The sequence below is a fragment of the Malaclemys terrapin genome, chromosome 13, assembly GCF_027887155.1.
Source record: "Malaclemys terrapin pileata isolate rMalTer1 chromosome 13, rMalTer1.hap1, whole genome shotgun sequence".
In the NCBI taxonomy this organism is placed as follows: Eukaryota; Metazoa; Chordata; order Testudines; family Emydidae; genus Malaclemys; species Malaclemys terrapin.
The window spans coordinates 9,176,939-9,198,846 of record NC_071517.1 but is presented as its reverse complement, the minus strand read 5'-3'; the positions used below and the strand labels follow the sequence as shown (position 1 = coordinate 9,198,846).

The 21,908-nt window shown below is 47.3% G+C and overlaps 1 protein-coding gene across 2 annotated transcripts; it reads right to left on the bottom strand.

Moving 5' to 3' along the window:
• Nucleotides 1-2,919: 2,919 nt before the first annotated feature.
• COPRS (coordinator of PRMT5 and differentiation stimulator) lies at nt 2,920-21,184 on the bottom strand. Of its 2 annotated transcripts, XR_008447033.1 has the most exons (5): nt 21,009-21,184; nt 17,177-17,264; nt 16,113-16,382; nt 13,774-14,155; nt 2,920-2,997 (listed from the first exon to the last, which is right to left on the bottom strand). XR_008447033.1 is itself a non-coding variant. In XM_054048428.1 (4 exons), exons 1-4 carry the CDS (start codon nt 21,060-21,062, stop codon nt 13,986-13,988), a joined length of 582 nt encoding a protein of 193 aa, XP_053904403.1. In that variant the 5' UTR covers nt 21,063-21,184; the 3' UTR covers nt 13,497-13,985. The 2 variants fall into 2 exon arrangements, 1 of the variants encoding a protein (XP_053904403.1); XM_054048428.1 differs by lacking the exon at nt 2,920-2,997 and having other exon boundaries at nt 13,497-14,155.
• Nucleotides 21,185-21,908: the final 724 nt, after the last annotated feature.

The following is a 21,908-nucleotide window of genomic DNA, read 5'->3' as shown; positions in this document are numbered from 1 at the left end:
GATAGCTCTCCTGTGAAATCAGACACTAACAGAGAAAAAATAATGGGGTTGAACACTGCAAAATGAGTTCCCTGAACACAAGCATTAAAACTGCTTCAGCACGAATTTTAATAAAAGCAGTGGGGCTAATTACGTTGTCCCCAAAGTGTTCAAAAATAAAGGACACTGAGGATTTGCCCAGGACTTTACCAAGACAACAGCAAGGACCAGACAGACAAGCAGCAGTTTCAGGACTACCCAGTAGAATGAAGATGTCACTAGGATGGTTTCTATGGTGAGGCACCTGGATCCTGTATTCCTATCCCAAATGTAAAAGATCCAATACAGGCAGGAAAAAATGACAGCTAAATTTGAATCTCACTAGTACATCCATGCTTTATACCGTATTTAGAGAAAGATCTGGTCAAGTAGCTGTTCCTAGACTGCAGTAGCCAGGAACAGGTGCCAAGAGCCCAATAGTAGAAATATGGAATAGCCAAGAATGAAGAGGCCTCCCTGTTAATATTAGAACACTGAGGATACTTGACAAGACATGCAGGAAAAAACAGATGGTAGATACATCTTTAAAATAGTGCTGGACAGTGAAATGGAACAGGGGAGCACACTCCAAAGGCTGAGCATGGGAAAATGGGCTAAAAATAAAACTGTCTCTCATCAACATAATGTCTAAGGTAACATCCTGCAAACAGGTGCAGCACAAAAAGTTACTGTTGAATAGTCCAATTTCAAGCTGCAAAGCAAGATCTCTCTGATTAATTACAAGACTTGGACGAATCAGACAAGAGATAAACTAGCACATAAATACACTGCACTTGTAGCATAACTCTAAGGAGATCCTCTGAGAAGCCAAGATCCAAGATACACAACTTCAGCTATGCGAATAGCGTAGCTGAAGTCGAAGTATCTTGGATCGAATTACCTGGGGTCCAGACGGCGCGGGATCGATGGCCGCGGCTCCCCCGTCGACTGCGCTACCGCCGCTCGCTCTGGTGGAGTTCCGGAGTCGACGGTGAGCACGTTCAGGGATCGATATATCGCGTCTTAACAAGACACGATATATCAATCCTGGATAAATCGATTGCTACCCGCCAATACGGCAGGTAGTGAAGAAGTACCCATAGAAAACTGGATGGGGCCTCCCTTCGGAGATCATCCATGCAGCTCCCCATTCAGCCAGAAGGGGTGCTGCAAAGCAACACACAGTTCTTGCAGTCTCTTCTGGTTTAAGAAGCAGGAAAACAGAGTGGGAATCACTCTTGGTTCTTCTTCAGGTGATGGTCTCTATTGTATTCCACTGAACCCGTTTTCTCACATATACCAGAGCGGCATTACAAGGCCTCTAGGCTGTCCACATGGCTGTTTCATATCCAGAACAACCAACTTTCTCCTCATGGGACACAAAGCTGAAAGCAGAGGAAGAGAGAAGTTAACATACGATATTGTAACCCACTGGTGAGTGCGTGTTGCATGTCCTCTCTGAGCTTGTCAGACACACAGAAGAACATAAATTGTTGGGCAAAAGTCAACATGGTTTCTGTAAAGGGAAATCATGTCTTACTAATCTATTAGAGTTCTTTGAAGGGGTCACCAAACATGCGGACAAGGGGGATCCAGTGGACATAGTGTACTTAGATTTCCAGAAAGCCTTTGACAAGGTTCCTCACCAAAGGCTCTTACGTAAATTAAGTTGTCATGGGATAAGAGGGAAGATCCTTTCATGGACTGATAACTGGTTAAAAAGACAGGGAACAAAGGGTAGGAATAAATGGTAAATTTTCAAAATGGAGAGGGGTAACTAGTGGTGGTCCCCAAGGGTCAGTCCTATTCAACTTATTCATAAATGATCTGGAGAAAGGGGTAAACAGTGTGGTGGCGAAGTTTGCAGATGATACTAAACTGCTCAAGGAAGTTAAGACCAAAGCAGACTGTAAAGAACTTCAAAAAGATCTCACAAAACTAAGTGACTGGGCAACAAAATGGCAAATGAAATTTAATGTGGATAAATGTAAAGCAATGCACATTGGAGAAAATAACCCCAACTATACATACAATATGATGGGGACTAATTTAGCTACAACTAATCAGGAAAGAGATCTTGGAGTCATTGTGAATAGTTCTCTGAAGACGTCCACGCAGTGTGCAGCGGCAGCCAAAAAAGCAAACAGGATGTTAGGAATCATTAAAAAAGGGATAGAGAATAAGACGGAGAATATCTTATTGCCCTTATATAAATCCATGGTATGCCCACATCTTGAATACTGCATACAGATGTGGTCTCAAAAAAGATATACTGGCATTAAAAAAGGTTCAGAGAAGGGCAACTAAAATGTTTAGGGGTTTGGAACGGGTTCCATATGAGGAGAGATTAAAGAGGCTAGGACTTTTTAGCTTGGAAAAAAGGAGACTAAGGGGGATATGATAGAGGTATATAAAATCATGAGTGGTGTGGAGAAAGTGAATAAGGAAAAGTTATTTACTTGTTCCCATAATATAATAACTAGAGGCCACTAAATGAAATTAATGGGCAGCAGGTTTAAAACAAATAAAAGGAAGTTCTTCTTCATATAGCGCACAGTCAACCTGTGGAACTCCTGGCCTGAGGAGGTTGTGAAGGCTAGGACTATAACAGGGTTTAAAAGAGAACTAGATACATTCATGGAGGTTAAGTCCATTAATGACTATTAGCCAGGATGGGTAAGGAATGGTGTCCCTAGCCTCGGTTTGTCAGAGGGTGGTGATGAATGGCAGGAGAGAGATCACGTGATCATTACCTGTTAGGTTCACTCCCTCTGGGACACCTTGCATTGGTCACTGTTGGTAGGCAGGATACCGGGCTGGATGGACCTTTGGTCTGACTCAGTATGACCGTTCTTATGTTCTTAGAGGACAGGAAACTGTTACAGTCCCAGCTAGCTCTTTAGTTCAAGCTGTGTCAACTCATGCATTTAGCTCTGGAGGTTCCTGGTTCAATCAGTGGTATGCCGGCCAACATGGCTGCTGTCATAATATTGCAAGCATTTAATTCCTTTAATTTGATTACTTACTGCCATGTACTAGAGCCAAAAACTAAAATAAACTTGAGCGCAAAGGCCCCATACAGAAGCAGTCACTAGCAAAAGAAAAAGAGCAAAGGAAAACACAACCACAAAAGGGGAGATCTAATGAAATACAGAGGACAAAATAATCAAATAGGAGTTGAAAGGCCTAATGCCAAGCCTTGAAGAGAGCTATGGAGCAAATTCTGATGGAACACAGAACGTCAGCAGTGGTCTGAAGACGGAAGTCAGCACAGCTTAGCAAAAGCAACTAAGCCGAACTCATCAGTCTTGGAAAGACAGAGAGGAAGAGGTGGAAACCCAAATACCTAGAGCCTACATTATGGACACTTCATTATCTAGACATCATCAAGGCCTCAAATTGAATCCTTTGGCTCTTAGGCGGGGTGCAGATCACAAATGTTGGGCGTTACCAATTCCCTTGGCCCTAGAGCAAAGATCAGCTGGGCCACTGAATTCTGCCAATGTTGCAGCTTTGGCTTAGTTTCAAAAGGAGCCCAATTAGGTGTGCATTACAATAATCTAGCCTGATGTTAACAAAGATGAGACATGTATATGAAATCTGGTGTATCCTTTAATCAGGGTTATATTTTTGAGGTGGGCAGGGGGGAAACTTTACATTATCAATGAACCTAAAAACCCTACACCTCCAACTGCTAGCAGCAGGCGCTTATTTTATGTGGGCATCTTTGCAGTAAAACACACACAAAAGAAATCCTGTTGACGTTTTACTCCTGGAGGAATTTTGCGCCACTGCGCATGCGCAGAATTTATGTCCTCTGAAAATTTATTTGCTTCTCCACAGAAAAATGACTTTCTGAGGGGAAGCAGAGGGAAGCCACAAGAGCGGTCATGCAATCCTCCCCAGCAGTATGTTTTGGGTGCCCAGGGGAGCCACCAGAAAGGTAAATCACTGTGGGGCAGGAGGTGGGGCTGGGGAAGACCCGGCTGATGGCTCCTACCCTGCACCAGGCTCAGCTGCTGGTTCTGGCTGGGCTGGGGAGGACGTGACTTCCTCTTCCGCTGCACAGCATCCAGGGCTGGGTCAGACCTATCCCCAGATTTCTCCCCCGGCTGCAGGAAGCTCTGCAAAGTCCCATTCCCCGCCCCCCACTTCCTTCACCCATCGCTCCTCAGCTGCAGGGGAAGGGATCCCTGTACAGGGAGCTGCTCCCCCATCTGCCCAACACCTGTGCCTCCAGACCCCCCCCCTCATACCCAGATCCTCTTGCTGAGCCTCACCACCCACACTTAGAACCCCCCCCCGCCCCCCGCTGAGCTCCACTCCCCCTGCACTTGGACTATCCCGATGAGCCATCTGCACCCAAATCCCCACCCCACTAAGCCCCACTCCCCCAGCATCTGGACTCCCCACTGGGCCCCCCACACCCAGACCCTCCTGCCAAACTCTATCACACACACCCCCGCTGAGCCCCTACCATCTTCACCTGAACCCTCCTGCAGAGTCCCATTACCATCGCACTCAGAACCCCCCAACAAGCCCCTGTGCATCCAGTTCCCCCCCACACCCGGATCCCCCACTGAGCCGCCTGCATCCAGATTGCCCTACACAGAACCCTTTCAACCCACACCTGGATCCCCCCATTCTAAGCCCCTCCACACTTGGATCCTGCCTTGCTGAGCCTGCCTGCCCACACCTGGTGTACCTGGCACAGATGGACAAGGTGCTTGGGTGTTTCTGGGGCAGGCCCAGTCCTTGCGCTGTGGCAGGGTTGGGTGCAGCCTCACTGTTGAGTCCATGTCCCGGGGGACAGCTGCACAGTGGTCTCCCATCTCTGTGTAGCCAGTGGCCTGTGCTCCCCAATGCCATGCTGGAGGCTCCTCATTAATTTGACAAAGTTTGCAGAATTTTAAAATATTGTGCGTAGAATTTTTATTGTTTTGATGCAGAATTTTTTATTTTTTGGCACAGAATGCCCTCAGGAGTAAAGCTGATGGGAAACATGCTGGAAACTCCCCATTAACTCTGCTGAGAATTTACCCCATATGTAATTAAAAGCATCATCATTGCAGTCAGAATGCTCAAACGGTACAACAGAACCAGAGACACGCTGTATTATTTATTTCTATAGGGGCATGATGCACTTTAAAGACCATGAGGATTGTCCCCCAAACCAATGTCCCAGACCTGAGGAGCACTGAACTTGTGGGGGTGCTGCAATCTGAACCCCAACCCAGATCTGAATTGTACGGTTCACCCATCTCTAACAGGTCAAACCAAACCCCCTAAACAATCTCCCAGACTGAGGTTCAAAGAACAAATCCAAATTTTGTGGCCTAGGCCTATATTCAACAGGCAGGCAAAGTCCCTGCCCCAAGTAGTTTACAATATAATCTTGCAGTCTTTACTTATAGGACCAATCCCATTGAATGCAATAGGACTATACCGGCAAGTAAGAACAATAGGATCAGGCCCTAATTTAGACAGGTTCAATATAAGTGATTCAGAAACGCAGGTGCAGAATGCATCAGAGAGCAGGCGAGCACAGGCCAGTTAGGTAGAAGGAGAGCATTAAGGAGAGTTTTGAAGGTCTCTTGGTACAAGGATAGTAACAGGCTTTTTCCAAGCACGGGGAACTGGCCTACAGAAAGGCATTAAATCAAAAGCAAAGGAGACTGGTATTATAGTGAATCTGATAAAGAACATGGCTGAGAAAATGTCAGTGGCTTGTGGATTAGCACTGTGGATATTTACAGGCTCTAGGTTTGAGCATCATCAGCTTTCCTAGGGCCTTTTTCTTCTAAGAGCGAGACAGCATTTTCTTCCCTTATTTACTGGCCAGTTCTTCAGAGGCACCGTACAACGAGCACAATGCTTATTAACAAGGATTATTTATCTGCATTTCCTGCTAACTTGACTCTCAGGACACTACTAAAGACTGCCACCTTGTGGTAAGATCCCATAACAGCAGGTTTCCTGGCAGATGAAAAGAGTCCTAATAAGTACATTAGACTTCCTTAGGCCTGAGATAGGATCAGGGCCAGCACAGTGTCCTCCCACATGGACATCCAATAAGGCTCCACATGGGCGCAAGGGTCTGCCTGACCAGACTGACTGCAGGATCAGGGCACTAAATAAGACATTGCTTTAAAAAAGATCTCCTTTGCACCGCTCCTAACGACATTTCATTTTCTTCAAGCTGATTATAAACTGCTTATTTATAGCCTTAATTTGGTTATAAAATAAGAGCTTTCAAAATTTTAAACCAAGAGGTAAAGAAAAAGTCCCCCCACTGCAGGAAATACTGGAAGAAGTTCCCTGGCCTGCGTTATGCAGGAGGCAAGATTAGCTGATCATTGTATGGTCTCTCCTGACCTTTAAAATCTATGACATTTAGACATTTAAAATAGCAGATGTGCTCATTTACATTTCTCCCTTCCATTCCCTTTTCCCCAATTGGGGAAAAAACAGATGATCAAAATTACCATTCAGAACCGGATGGTTTTACAGGCCCCAGGAATATCAGCTAAAACACAGTAACAAGCAGCTAGAGCAGCAAGAGGAACACAACAAGCATCAAAATATTCTTTGTCCAGGAGGAAAAAACTCACAGCTGAACAGGACAAAGCTCTGATCTTTTCCCCTAAGGTTCCCACCATCCTCCTCAAAAAGTGTTATTTTGTGCTCACAAACAGTCCTGTGTTGATAGCCCTCAATGTACTACAGAGGTGGTACAGCAGAAGCAATAGCAGAGGAGTTTTCCCATATTGTTCTCTTCGGCCCTGATCAAAAGCCCATCAAAAGTCAGCGCAAGTCTGAATCAGGCCTTTAACGTGCTTCAACCCTGCCAGAAAGGGACCATGTTTTAGGGCAAGTTGTTACCATCTGCAGTTCAATCCCTGGCCCCTCTCAGAGACTCCTAAAATGGCTGCCAGCTGGGACAGACGTCCAATCTGAACTACATCGAGCTCTTACCACAATCCACCAGCTGTTATCACAGTCCACTGAAATGGTGACGACCTTCAGTCACTACTGACCCATGCTAGAAATTAAACAGTGATCTAGTGACGAAAGGCTCAGCCTCCTATTACCAATCCCTCTAAAACGTTCCGTACCAATATGCAATTGGTTGACAGCTTTGGAGACATATTCTGTATTCAGAATCCCAACCACACAACTGCCATCAGCACTAGCAAGAGTTGGCCAATGAAAATTCAGCCCCTTTAACTCATACTGCCGTTACATAAGAGAAAATAGTTGTAAGTAACCCAGCCTTCTCAGCTGGGAAGTGAAGCTCTGATTTAATCCTGTTTACAGGTTATTGTTTATATTTCACTTACCTCCCCCAGGAGCCAATGGTTAGAGCTGGCACTGCTCAAACAGCTGCCTTGCCCTCCATGTGCTTCTCTACCTCTACAGTTTTATCCATAAGCTTGCTTATCTCCTTGATGAGCAGTGAGGTTCATTGTAGAGACCAAGATTCGCAACAGATAAGCAATTTACAAAAGTTTATACAACGTGATGTGACCTCAGCTGGCTATCTAGAATTCTGCATTCACCCATCACCCAATAAAAAGATATTCGGACAAAGTGAAATGGACAAAGGGATCACACACGAAGAGATGATCGTTTACTGCAGCTGTGCTCCAAAAGGAGCCAGAATAAATCTATGGCTTGTGATGTAGTAACTGGAGAAACAGAACAAGCATCTGGAGAAACACAGCTCCTCCTTCCTGAAGATTTGAAAGTTCGAGGGCAGTGGCTCTCAGATTAGAAGTACATGCCCTATTGATGGTACATGGAGTGCAATCAGGATTGGTTTACAGTATCAGAAGAATAATCCACTGTATCTACACTGATTAAAATTATGAAGGTGGCCCTCCTGAGTTGTGCTGTATGCTCCATCTTAGAGTACAAGAACCGCTGTTCGAGGCCTCTGCAGCTCAGACTGTGCAATGAAGACACGTGATGAGACATATAGCCTGATTTTCAGAGATGCTGAGCATCCACAACGCCAAATGAAGAGAGTTGGAGCTGCTTGTATTTAGTCCCCTGTGAAAATCAGGTGCCCAATTTTAAACACTGGCACCCAAAGCCTAATCAGAATTTAGGCATGTAAACAGGGTGCAGCTGCACCCCCTGGCTTGAAATGGTTTCCATTATATACAGAGTTTACAGTTCGGTTCAATGGTTCTCAGCACCCCCCACTATAAAAATTGTTCCAGGACCCATGCACGTAAATGCCCCTTTCATGGTACATTCTTAAATACCAATTTAAGTACCAATCCACAGGTGGAGCCTGAAGGCTCCAGTTAAAAGCTCCCACGTGTGCAATAGAGGACAAAGAGTTTGTTGGCTGCAGGGTGAAAAATTCTCCTGAGGTGAAACTGGTTGAATATTCTGAAATTAACTATTCTCAGCCTGGAGAAAAAAAAAAAAAACAACATAAAAGGAACAAGAGTAAGGCAAGCTTGGTTTTGCTCCATTCCGGTCAGCGGTGTTACACCAGACATGACTATGGCCCATTATATCTAAACCCTAAAATCCATGCCAGTAATAGAGTGGGAGGAATAAGACAAGTCACAGAGAAAAGCAAAGCCCGAGCTCTCCAGAGCTGCCAGGAGCATTACTAAGTGGATGTAGGAGTGCAGATCCTCAGCTAATATAAACGTAAGTCAACTGCTGTAACAATTGACACCAGTTGAGGCTCTGTCCCAGGATGTTCAAGGGAAGCTCTGTTCGCTATCGAAGTTAGTTAGCAGAGCTGTGCACTCCAGAGTACGCTTTGTAGCTTTTCTTGGTAGGTCACATACTTTCCCCTGCCATCCTAAGAACCTGTGCTATGAGCAACTGGTAATTCCCTGTACAACCTGCTCCACATCAATGTCGTCCCGTAAAATGTTACTCACTCAGGGGCATATGTTTGCAATGCAGACCCCCCCAGAGGGTTGAGAATTGCAAGTTTGCAACAGTTTCCTTTCCCTGCCCAGGGGCTACAGGAACTTAGCCATCAGCTTCAGAGAGAGTGACTTTGTGACCCCGGGATTTAAAATGGAGTCCTTGGAAGCAGCAGATAGCCAAGATGAGTTGCTGCCATCAGCATTTCCCCACCAGCCTGCAAAATTATTGACATGCTTCTGTTGATGGAGGAGGCATTTTCTCAGATTGAGATCCCAGGCACACAGTTTCAATGGTATGACCATATAATGGACTGCCAGGCAACACTCTATTTCAATTAAGAAGCACAACTCTTAAAAAACATAGTGGAAGTAAGTTATCTGGATTGTGTGTCACATAACAGCAAGGAATCCCTATCAAAACTTCCTCCATACCTTAGATGCTGCACATAGTCCACAGAAAGCATGAAGAATACTTTCCTTAATTACTTGTCCCTGCAAATCATTCCCCTGGAGGATTCAAAGGAAGTGGCAGAAAACAAGTTTTATTTTCTTTGTTGATGTGTTCCAAGAAAAATTAATACCCCTTCTTAATATACCATCTAGCTCTTATACAGTACTTTTTAGCCATAGATCTCACAGCACTTTATAAAAAGAGATTATCATTATCCCCGTTGTACAGATAGGGAAACTGAGGAATAGGGAGATGACTTGCCCAAGGTCACACAGCAAAGCATTGGCAGAGCCAGGAACTGAACCCAGGTTGCCTAACTCCCAGTCCAGTATTCTGTCTGTTAGGCTTCAATGTCAACTCAGGTAAAGTCACAAGATGTGTTAAATTGCAGTACAGAACTTCCTACCCTTTGGATGATGCGTTCCCCAGCAACTAGTTCAGGGGGATCTAGCAAAGTCACATAAGGAAGTTTAACCTAGCAAGCTTTCAAAATTGGCTTGCATAGTATCAATGTGCTTCTTCTCTTGGGGAAATATTGATGGCCCTGATTCTGCAAAAAGATCCACCAAGATGACCCTTGTGCCCATTGGCTTGAATGGGACTCCGAACAGATGTAAAGGGTGACCTAGGCAGGCATTTCTGCTTGAGTTGTTGGCTCATGAGCTCCCCGATGGTGATATTTTAATTAAGAGGAATTCTTACTTACGATGACATGTTCATGTCAATAGGCGAGATGGGCTCAAATGCAAGATTCATGTTGGGACTTTGAAGACTCTACAGTCCAGGGATATTTGGAGCTAGGAGATTCGGACTTAAGCCCATTAAGATGGGAGTCTTTTGAGAAATCTGCATTTGGATTTCAAAGCCCACTGAAGTCTGAGGGGCATTCAGATCAGAAGTTTCACATTAGGCCCCTCTCTAAAGAACAGGCTCAAGATGAACAAAATAACTTTTGTCAACATACCCCAAAAGCAAGCAATACATCTCTGCAGTACAAGGCTCATGGTTTAAGATAATTTTAAACTATTAGATTTTTGTTTACTATCAAAAAGCCTAACTTCCAGTCACTTAAAGTGTGGACAGTCAACTTAACATGCCATGCACTCACCATTTCAAGCCAAGTTTTCCCTCAAATAAAATGGCAGTCAAGAAAGATACTCCTGATTCCAATTAAAAGCATAGCAGTATAAAGACTCCTGTTTACAAGGAAAGTTATTCCAGAATAGCTATTTCTGATTAAATCCATGTGTGGATGCTCTTATTCTGGAATAAGAGCATCCACACACAGAAATAATCAGGAATAGTTAATTCACTTTAAATTCACATCATCCCTTATTCCAGATTAATATGCATGTGTTGACAAGCTCCAGATTTAAATTCAAATTAGATTTGAGATGCATTCTACCATTTCTGAAGCGCATGGGCTAATGCTTGTAGAGTAAAAGGGATTAATTTTCTATAGAATTTCATCACCAACCTACAGAATCCTGCAACAAGATTCAGTACTGTAGGTTTTTTGACATAATTTCTAAAGAAAACTATTTCATTTCTATAGAACTCTGTTGGTTCCATCTTTATTAAACCTTTGGGACTTTTCCCACAAGGGCAGTAATAACACAATAAGCTAAAAATCATACAATACCCTTGTCTCTTCTCATGTTTTAAAAAGTGGTAGAAATGTCTGTCCTATAAGTATGCAGTGCAGTTGTAGCAGCATTGGAGTACCTTTCCCAGACCTGAAGAAAAGCTCTGTGTGGTTCAAAAGCTTGTCTCTCTCACAAACAGAAATTGGTCCAATCAAAGACATTATTTCACCGACCCTGTCTTGCTAATGTCCTGAGTAATTTGGGGGAATTTTTTAAAAATAGGAAACTAAAGAAAATGCTATAAACCAAGCTCACAGTGGCAGAAGGCTAAACAGTAGAGCTGGACTGAACCCAAATCCAAACACCTCCAAATATCGGGATGTTGGGAAATCCACCCAGCTGTCGATCTGAAACTTGCTGCATGAGTCTATTGCCAATAAAAACAGTCACTGACTGGACCTTTTGCTGCCCTCTGCAGGGCGGCACTGTGTACTGCCAGCCACACAAAGTGAAAAATGCCCCACAAAGGAAACAAAAAAGTTTTGTCTGAGGACATTTTAACCCTACAGCATGCCAGTGCCGTTGCAGCACCGATTTGAGAATGCAAAGTGGCCTTTTTAATGTGGGCTGTGAGCCACTTAAGAGTAGTCATGCTTTCTCTAGTTTGACATTTAGACTTGGTTTCTCTATCGTCCATGTTTAACACATTGTATAAGCCTGATCCTGTAAAGCACTGAGCACCCACAACTCTCTTTCTAGCTCAGAGGTGGCTGCGGCTGCTAACCATTGCTGAACCCTCATTCCCCACCAAAACAGAGCTTTACACTCTATCGCTGATTTAGAAAAGGGCCAGTCTCCACACCCTAGGGAGTGCAACTAGCTCTTTCCTGCTCTGCAGAGGAGCAGCAGGATGTGGGGAGCCCCACAGGCTGCACCATGGCACCACAGATGTTATGGACTAACTGTGGGAGAAATAACTAACCCCTCCATGGAGGGGACAGGATGGGAATGGCTTAGGGGGTCTTTAGCTTGCTGCAGGCCCATCACTAGGTTTCTGTTCCCCATTTATGCAGGCTGTGGGGTAGGTGCTAGGGTTTATCCTGGAATTGCTCACCTTGTGCCAGTTTAGAAGATAGAACAATTCCCCAGTAGGTTCTTAGCAGCACTACTGATCCCAGTAGAAAGACAAATCAATGATCACACCACCTGTTCCCCTCACCACCCAACTGAATGAGTTTTTCGGCAGCTGTTTGTTACTTTGTTTCAGTCTAGAACAATGAATGGTGAAACAACCTAAGGGCAAAACAACATAAAAGCCATCCTTAGGGTGTTGATATAGACACTGCACTTTCAGGGTCAATGCAGAGTTCCTACAACATATTAGCTTTAAAATTACAGCCTAATTAATGGGTGGTTGTATGCAGGGCCAGCTCCAGGGACCAGCTTAACAAGCAGGTGCTTGGGGCAGCCAAGGGAGAGGGGCGGCACGTGCGGCAATTTGGGGGCGGCAGGTCCCTCACTCCCTCTAGGAGCGAAGGACCTGCCGCCGAACGGCCGCCGCCGATCGAGGCTTTTTCTTTTTTTTTTTTCCCTTTTCTTTCCCCCCCAGTTGCCGCCGCCGGTCGCAATTGCAACTTTTTTTTTTTTTTTTTTTTTTTTGCTTGGGGCGGCAGAAATGCTGGAGCCGGCCCTGGTTGTATGTGTTTTTTTTTAAAAGAGCCGCTGATGCCTTACGGATAACTTTGAAACATTTCTTAGAAATTAATCTGTTAAAAGATCTATGTATTTGCGAGTTTCTCCAGGTAGCACTCAGTGCTGGACTAACTCTGCTCCCACTGAAAGTCAACAGGAGTTTTACCAGACTTCAACAGAAGCAGTTTTACCAGCACTGGGCACTTTTCAAAATCCCAGGCTTCCCATTTAAAGAGGGTGATTAGGGATAGTTGAATTAAACCAAGTAACGATGGTCCTGGAAGTTTATCTGTTCTGTCTACTTATTCCTCACTTGTCGTCATTTGCATTAACTCCAAGGCAAAGACCAGGAGGTCAGAGATCTGGTTCTAGTCCCAGCTCTGCCACTGACTTGCCTAGGGTCACATCACTTAACCATTCTGCACCTTTGTTTCCTCATTTGTAACACAACAACTTCCTGCTCCACAGCAGCATGGGAAAGCTTAACTCACGATCCACAGAGCACATGGATCCTCCCTTGGAAGACCCTGCAATTGGGAAGCAGGTAATCAACCACAGTTGTGCTGGACTCCATTCCCTTTTTTAAAGGGGCCAGTCGCCCTGGGATACTAAAAGCTACTTTCACTAAGGACCCAACTATGCAATCCTTATTCACGTGGGTAGTCCCATTGACTACTATGGGATTGTTTGCGTAAGTGCACAGCAACATGGGTAAATCATGCACGAGGGCTCTTGTTGATATTTGATTCTATAGTGCCCCATGTTTGTAATGACAGACAAAAAATAACCTGTGTAAGCAACGAATCACTCTGTATTTCTCATAACTGATACTGTCAAACAGTACATTCCCCTCAGCCCATCAGAGGACCTGAACTTCAAACACAACTTGGTCATGCTACTTATAATGTAGAATATGTAACAAGGACAGAAACAGTTAACCCCAGCTCAACTCAATGATTAATGCCAAATAAAAGAGAAGAAAAAATAAAATTACACAGATGAGATCCATATTAGAACTGGCTAATCCCAGCTATCAAGCCAAAGTTTAAAAATGAGACTTCCCAGACAGCTTTTTTTCCCTTTAAAAAACATGAAAATAAAACATGCTACAAAACTGCACAGATACCTAGGGTTAGTGTCCAGTCTGAGATCCTCTCTGCTTCCTTCCAGTCGATCACGATCAGTGTATTTGCAGCTCAATAATATTATCAAAGAAAGTTTTCAGAAAAGCCCTGTTTGGAACCCAATAGGCTAGGGGAAGGCACCCCACATTGCACTGCATCCCTGAAATGGAGCAAAGTCCACTTTGCCAAGCGTGGCCCTGAACAGGGGCAAACCTCAGTCATCTGCATCATCAAACTGGCCAACCTCAGGCATTCTATTTGGCGAACTCAGAGAGAGTGGAGCTGCATGGTGACACCTGGGGTTATACAATGATTCTTCTTGCCATGCACATGATGCCAATAGACAATTTTCCTGATGACTACCACAGTCGATATCTTCCGCGTCTAAAGAGGATTTTAAAAAAAATAGAGTGTTGTTAGACTGCATTAGAACACTCTGCATTGGCTATCACTACAAAGGGTTTGTCGTAGCAAGTTATTTGCATCAGTGCTGGAATGTCAGTTTGGCTGACCAACATTAGTGCATGAAACATACAAAACCTCTGTACAACTGGTGGTGCAGATAGAGAAGCTTCAGTAAATTACCTGCTTAAGATCTCACAGAGAGCCTGTGACAGACCTAGGAACAGAACCTAAAACTCCTGGCTCAGAGACAGAGAGAGAAAGAGAATGACAAGGAGACAGAATGAGCCAGTCCTACTGCTAATCTACAAACCCTCAAAAGGTTATTCATTAAACACACCATCAGTTTGCTCAAGTCCCCCGTAATTATTTGAGTTCCAGGTCCTGTGGATCCTCCCCTTAGGCTGGGGGGAGATCCTTTAGCAGTGGGCGGGCTTACGCCCGCCCACTTCCCGGAACCCAATAGGTACAGGACCCCACACCATCCTGTTGGTTTCCCATACAGCAGCAAAGGTCGAAGGACACAAGACTTGGATTCATCACTCCTGTCTGAAAGCAGTGCCCGCTCCTGAACAGTGGACCATCCAGCCTGCTGAAAAAACTTCCAGCGACAATCTGGGACTTAAACTGTTATTTAAGCGACAATAAGGTTTTCTGGGAATGCATTGTGCTCCCTTTGGACAGTCGCAGCGCACTCTCCGCGAGAACTGTGAGCATTGGTTGTGTTTGTTTTCAGGTGGCCAGCCTAACCTATTGGCCTGGTCCCCTTTGTTTCTAATCTGTCTGCTGTTGGTAATTATTCTTTTGTGGGCATTTGGGGAATTGTAATTATGGCATGGGTTCAGGTCCAGGGTCTGCCACCATGCTGCTTTGTGCCATGGGAGCATTCCTCTCATTAACTCCCGTTTCCCCCCAAGCACATGCGGGATGGGGAGGAATCCCTAACAACTTGGAAACAAACACATATGAGGCCCTGAAGGTTGCCTTTGCCTGGGAATTCAATCTCTCCAATTGTTGGATATGTTCCCAAATCCCTCACCATTCGGCAGGGCTACCCTAGAGAGCCATTCCCCACAATTGGTCCGACACCTGTCAGCTCTGGCTGGCGTGGAACTCTTCTAAGCTTGGGGACGAAGCGGTAAAACAAAACCATCAGTTTGCTCAACTGAAGTGTCCAGTCTGGCAAGGCACTAAATGCTCTGATCGCTCAGTGACTGCAATGGAAGTTCAGGGGGGTGCTCAAAAACTCAAAGGAGAAGCCCCTAACTGTGGAGCTTTCAGGGACACATCCTGCAAACACAAACCAGTTTACTCACGTGGCTACTCTTGGTGAAGTCAGTGGGACTGCTTGTCAGAGTAAAGCTGCTCATGTGTGTTTGCAAGACCAGCTTGTAAATGAACACGTTTAGGTCAGCGACTTTGTCTCTTTACACAACCCTCCAACCCACTATTCTCTACAGGGACATGACTGATAACGCCCAGGGTGAATCTCTCAGGAGGGAAGGAGAAGGGTCCTTTAGGCAGGGGCCCTCAGCTACTGTACTCCCCCCCCACTGGAGGTCAGGATGAGCCCATCTCTCCTGCTCCAGAGCAAAATACAAGACTTATAAAGGCCAAACCCCAGAGTAACTCCACACATAAATGTGCACATTTTTCCCTTGCAGTAGCATCCCATAAGATCCCCATTGGCCAGGGAAAGAACCAAGGCTGTCCCATTTGAACACAGCAATGTTTCTTTTAAACTACTGTATTTAAGACTTAGGTACAACTGTGCATCACAAACACACAAGGTAGACAGAAAGCAGTCAAAGGGTGTCACTACCAAATGCTCAAAAAAAGAAGAATGTGGAACTATTTAAATGGGCTGCCAGGCAAAGCACTCTCTCCATCCACTTAGAGTCGTAGGCTTGATGAAAGCATAAAGCAAATCTGCACCTACCGTATGGATTACATTCAGCATCCTCCAATTCTTTATCCCAGTCCTCTTCCTCGTACTGAGAATCAATTTTCAGCTCAGGGAAAGATACAATGCAGGCTTCGTCATCCAACTCCCAGTTCTCAAGGTCACTCTGGAAGTCATCAAAGTCATGAAGACATTTAGCAGGAGGCCCCGAGGAATCTGAATGAGTAGTGTCACTTTCATAGCAAGGGCAATGAGAAAATCTACTCTGGTGAGACTCGCCATCAGAAACGTTCCTTGCCAAACGGCCTGTAATACGACAGAAATTGCCAACAGAGATGTTTAGGACATAAACTGGGGTGGTGAAAATGCTTTAATACCATGCAGTAGTTCAACATGAAGACACTTTGTGAACACAGACCTGTTTTGAACAAGCAATGAAAGTAGCTAGTCAAAGCCCATGAAAACTACAACACTTCTGCAAGTTACAGCTACAGACAGAAATCTACCTCCAACCCATTATGCTGTGCTGAGGTTGCAGAAGGAATAAAATTCTGTAACACAAGAAGAGGCATCAATTCTATCTAATTATAATAAGTCCAATTTCATGTGGGTGTATTTAATACCACACTAATATTACTCTGGGTTTCAGATATTTCCTATATTTGAAATACATTACAGATAGCCTGAATCCCATCACTAGCTCCAAACTCCCCAAAACTGAACTTCACAGCTGGTGGTCTCTCTCTATAATGGTCTGAACCCAAAGTCTGGGTCTGAACTTTGCACCTTGGGCTGATGTCTAGAACTTACTGTCCTGTTTCATCATCACCACTGCCTCTTGACATCCTTCAAGGGGAGGTTTGTTGAATGACTCCAGCTGGAGCCTCCAAAGCAACAGGAATTTGTTTTGCAATATTGATCAAGTGCTCCTCTATCTAGGGATGCACAGAAAATGGGCAACAATAATTTAGCAGAGTTCACTCAAGAGAAGTTTCCCACCCATCATCACTACACAGCTTTGTTTGGCCTCTCCTAGCAGACAGCATTAATAACTATTCTTTCTCACCTTGTTCTGATTTAATGCCTTTTTCTCTGCATACCTTTTCTAGGCCTCCAATTCACAATTTTCCCTCCCTTCACAAGCTCTTCTTCCTCATGACATGTGCAGTCACCTGCAGCCACCGTTGTCTAAAAAAGCAGAGATACGGTTTTAAAGGGATCAGTAGCTTTGCTCCTTAGACTCCTATACAGTGAGACTCCTGTTCCAAAGTGAATCAGGGGACCCAAGCGATCTACCTCTGCCCAAGTTAAGATTTCATTTTAAATAAGCACGCAGACAGTTCCAGCATCGAGAAAACAACAGCCTGTGGCCAGTTTCACCACTGCTGTTCAGAATCCTGCGGGAAGCATGAAATCGACACAAATCAATTTTAGAACTGCAACTGTCTGGAAAACCTATGAGCAAAGGCAGGCACTGGGAAAAGGGAAAGTTAATGGAATGGAAACCTAACCCCTCTGCAGGAGCCCAGATGCTGGGGGAGAGAAAGAGTATCTGATCCCATTCTAGCAGACAGAAGGCTTGGGGAAAGGTAAAGGACAGAAAGAGAGAAACTAAGTTTCTCCAGGAGCAGAGCTGCCCTTTTCCACAGGCCCCAAAGCTGGGAAGTATAAGACAGAAAGGTTTCGCTCTGGTTTCACTGGTACAATGGAGACAAGTTCTGCTGGAGAACTGTCTCCCACACTGGTAACAATACCAAAGTGGCGACAAGGGGAATATGGCAGAGCAACAGCATGTCTTCACCAGTCCATTAGTCCAGGGAAGGATAGTAAAAGAGATCAAGCCAGCTTGTGAGTTTCCAGATCTGCATGGAACTCTGAGCAACTGACTACATACATTGGGCTTAAGGCCAGCTGTGAGCAACAGGACTTGAATCAAAGGGGAAGGATGTGTGGATGGCCCAAAGTTAGTGATAAATGAAGGGAGAAGATAAACAGTAGGGGGCTACATTCTGTGTGTTTATATAGCTTCCATCCTGCAAGTTACTCTGTGCAGGCTGATCCCTGCACCGTTGTGGTGCTCCACTGATGTCAATGGCCTATGAATAGTAACTTACAGGTTACTTAGTATGCAAGTTCTTAACTAGTAATAGTAATATATCCCCCATTCTACATCAGGGAGCAGCTACTGCAACTCTAAAGCCAACCTCCATATTGTGACAATGCCCCTTGGTTGAAATTTTATATGTGGGAAAGATTAGAAGGCACTATATTTCTTCCCTCTGCTAAAAAATAACAATCTTGTTTCCAGTAATGGGCATGAAAAACAGCCCCTATTTCCACTCTGTCCAAGGGAAAATTTAGTGTCAGTTACACACAGACACACACAAGTATATGTATAGTCAAGCTCCAACCTCGTGACATGCTTGTGAACCTAAAAAGAGTTAAAATTACCAAAAAAAAAAAAAACCCAATAACATTCTGCACATTGATGGAGATCTGAACAGCTCCCAGGAGTTTTGCATCAGCCCAAACATCATTTAACCCCTTCCACAATTTTCTTTAAGAACTTTCTATTTCTCCCAAACATAAACCCCAGTAAGAAAATCACCTTGAAGGGTCTAAAACATTAGGTTTCAACTAGAATCCACCCCCACCTTCACTCAAGGAATAGCCAGCTAGGCCAGTGGGGAAGAGAGAGTGATGCACTTTACAGTCCCTTTACCATGGGATCTGGGGAAATAAATGGGAATTAAGAAAAGGAAAGGAAATGAGACCACAATATTTAAAGAAAACACACACCCACTCCCTGCAGTTCTGTCCATAACCCCAACTCGATCCCCACACGCTGAAATACAGTACTCCCATCTCTCACACACACAAACCAGACTCTCCATAAATCTCCTACAGTCATCCCCAGGCATCTACTGCCTTCCTATATACCCCCTCCGCACACACCCTCACAGCCCCCAACACATACACTCCCCTCTCCCTGCACACACCCCTTCCACACACCCTCCCCTCCCCCCTACACATACCCCTCACAGCCCCCTCCACAGCCCCTCCTCTCCCCCCTGCACACACCCCTCACAGCCCCCTCTCCAGACCCTCTCCTCCCCCCGCACATACCCCTCACAGCCCCCTCCACAGCCCCTCCTCTCCCCGCTGCACATACCCCTCACAGCCCCCTCCACAGCCCCTCCTCTCCCCGCTGCACACACCCCTCACAGCCCCCTCCACAGCCCCTCCTCTCCCCCCTGCACACACCCCTCACAGCCCCCCCTCCAGACCCTCCCCTCTCCCCTGCACATACCCCTCACAGGCCAGCCCCCTCCACAGCCCCTCCCCTCCCCCCTGCACATACCCCTCACAGGCCAGCCCCCTCCACAGCCCCTCCTCTCCCCCCTGCACACACCCCTACTACCCCCTCCCCAGACCCTACCCTACCCTCCCCCTGCACACACTCCTACTGCCCCCTCCACAGCCCCTCCTCTCCCCCCTGCACACACCCCTCACAGCCTCCTCCACAGCCCCTCCTCTCCCCGCTGCACACACCCCTCACAGCCCCTCCTCTCCCCGCTGCACACACCCCTCACAGCCCCCTCCACAGCCCCTCCTCTCCCCCCTGCACACACCCCTACTACCCCCTCCCCAGACCCTACCCTCCCCCTGCACACACTCCTACTGCCCCCTCCACAGCCCCTCCTCTCCCCGCTGCACACACCCCTCACAGCCTCCTCCACAGCCCCTCCTTTCCCCGCTGCACACACCCCTCACAGCCTCCTCCACAGCCCCTCCTCTCCCCGCTGCACACACCCCTCACAGCCCCTCCTCTCCCCGCTGCACACACCCCTCACAGCCCCCTCCACAGCCCCTCCTCTCCCCCCTGCACACACCCCTCACAGCCCCCTCCACAGCCCCTCCTCTCCCCGCTGCACACACCCCTCACAGCCCCTTCCACAGCCCCTCCTCTCCCCCCTGCACACACCCCTCACAGCCCCCCCTCCACAGCCCCTCCTCTCCCCCCTGCACACACCCCTCACAGCCCCCCCTCCACAGCCCCCCCTCCACAGCCCCTCCTCTCCCCCCTGCACACACCCCTCACAGCCCCCTCCACAGCCCCTCCTCTCCCCCCTGCACACACCCCTCACAGCCCCCTCCACAGACCCTCCTCTCCCCGCTGCACATACCCCTCACAGCCCCCTCCACAGCCCCTCCTCTCCCCCTGCACACACCCCTCACAGCCCCCTCCACAGACCCTCCTCTCCCCCCTGCACACACCCCTCACAGCCCCCTCCACAGCCCCTCCTCTCCCCCCTGCACACACCCCTCACAGCCCCCTGCACACACCCCTCACAGCCCCCCCTCCAGACCCTCCTCTCCCCCCTGCACACACCCCTCACAGCCCCCCCTCCAGACCCTCCTCTCCCCCCTGCACACACCCCTCACAGCCCCCTCCACAGCCCCTCCTCTCCCCCCTGCACACACCCCTCACAGCCCCTTCCACAGCCCCTCCTCTCCCCGCTGCACATACCCCTCACAGCCCCCTCCACAGCCCCTCCTCTCCCCCCTGCACACACCCCTCACAGCCCCCTGCACACACCCCTCACAGCCCCCCCTCCAGACCCTCCTCTCCCCCCTGCACACACCCCTCACAGCCCCCCCTCCAGACCCTCCTCTCCCCCCTGCACACACCCCTCACAGCCCCCCCTCCAGACCCTCCTCTCCCCCCTGCACACACCCCTCACAGCCCCCTCCACAGCCCCTCCTCTCCCCGCTGCACATACCCCTCACAGCCCCCTCCACAGCCCCTCCTCTCCCCCTGCACACACCCCTCACAGCCCCCTCCTCTCCCCGCTGCACACACTCCTACTGCCCCCTCCCCAGACCCTCCCCTCACAGCCCCCCCCGGCCAGGCTCCCCGCTGCTTCTCACCTCCGGGCCTAGGAACGGCTCCTCTTCCCGCTGCCGCGCCCCCGGCGCCTCCATCCCCGCCCCTCCACAGAGGCCCCGGGCCGGGTACCTGTTGCGCCCCCCGGCGCACGGGACTCGCCACGCAGCCGGCCAGATGGCAACACGGGGTAGCCAACCAGCGGCGGTGGGAGTGGAGGGAAGCACGTGGGGGAGGGGGAGCGGTCCGGTGAGCCCCGGCCCCAGCTGCTCCCGCGGGGGAGGGCACTACAGCACCCACCCACCCCCAGCCCTCCAACCACTGGGGCTGTGGAAGCCCCTCCCCGCCCCATTGCATGGGGATATTGACAGCCCCTGGTTGTTAGCAGTAAGTCTGTAGGTGAACTCACATGGAAGCCTTTATTTTCCCTTTCCACCATAGCAACTAACCCTGTTTCTTAAGACACACACCCACACCCATCTCTATCATAAAAGAAGTTGTTTTTTCATTCCTACCTTCTACAAGGCAGGCGTGGCCTCTGTCCTTTCTGTCTCCTGCAGCCCTAAGCACCAGGTTTCAGAGTAACAGCCGTGTTAGTCTGTATCCACAAAAAGAAGAACAGGAGTACTTGTGGCACCTTAGAGACTAACAAATTTATTAGAGCATAAGCTTTCGTGGACTACAGCCCACTTCTTCGGATGCATATAGAAGAAGTGGGCTGTAGTCCACGAAAGCTTATGCTCTAATAAATTTGTTAGTCTCTAAGGTGCCACAAGTACTCCTGTTCTTCTTTTTTCTAAGCACCAGGTCAGCCTTGAGCAAATAGTGGATTGTCTCTATACTAATTGTTCCATCCGGAAATAGTGTTTCAATGGCGAAAGACTGAAGCCCTGGATTATAATGTGGCAGGCTGGTCTCAGTGCCACGCTGATGCCAAGAACACA

Excerpts from the sequence above, each read along its gene's own strand:
- COPRS (XM_054048428.1), bottom strand. The coding sequence starts at position 21,062 with ATGGAGGCGCCGGGGGCGCGGCAGCGGGAAGAGGAGCCGTTCCTAGGC. Across the intron at positions 17,265-21,008 it reads AGCCGTTCCTAGGCCCGGAG|ACAACGGTGGCTGCAGGTGA; the intron begins GTGAGAAGCAGC and ends CTGCTTTTTTAG. Across the intron at positions 14,156-16,112 it reads TGCTGAATGTAATCCATACG|ACGCGGAAGATATCGACTGT; the intron begins GTAGGTGCAGAT and ends AATCCTCTTTAG.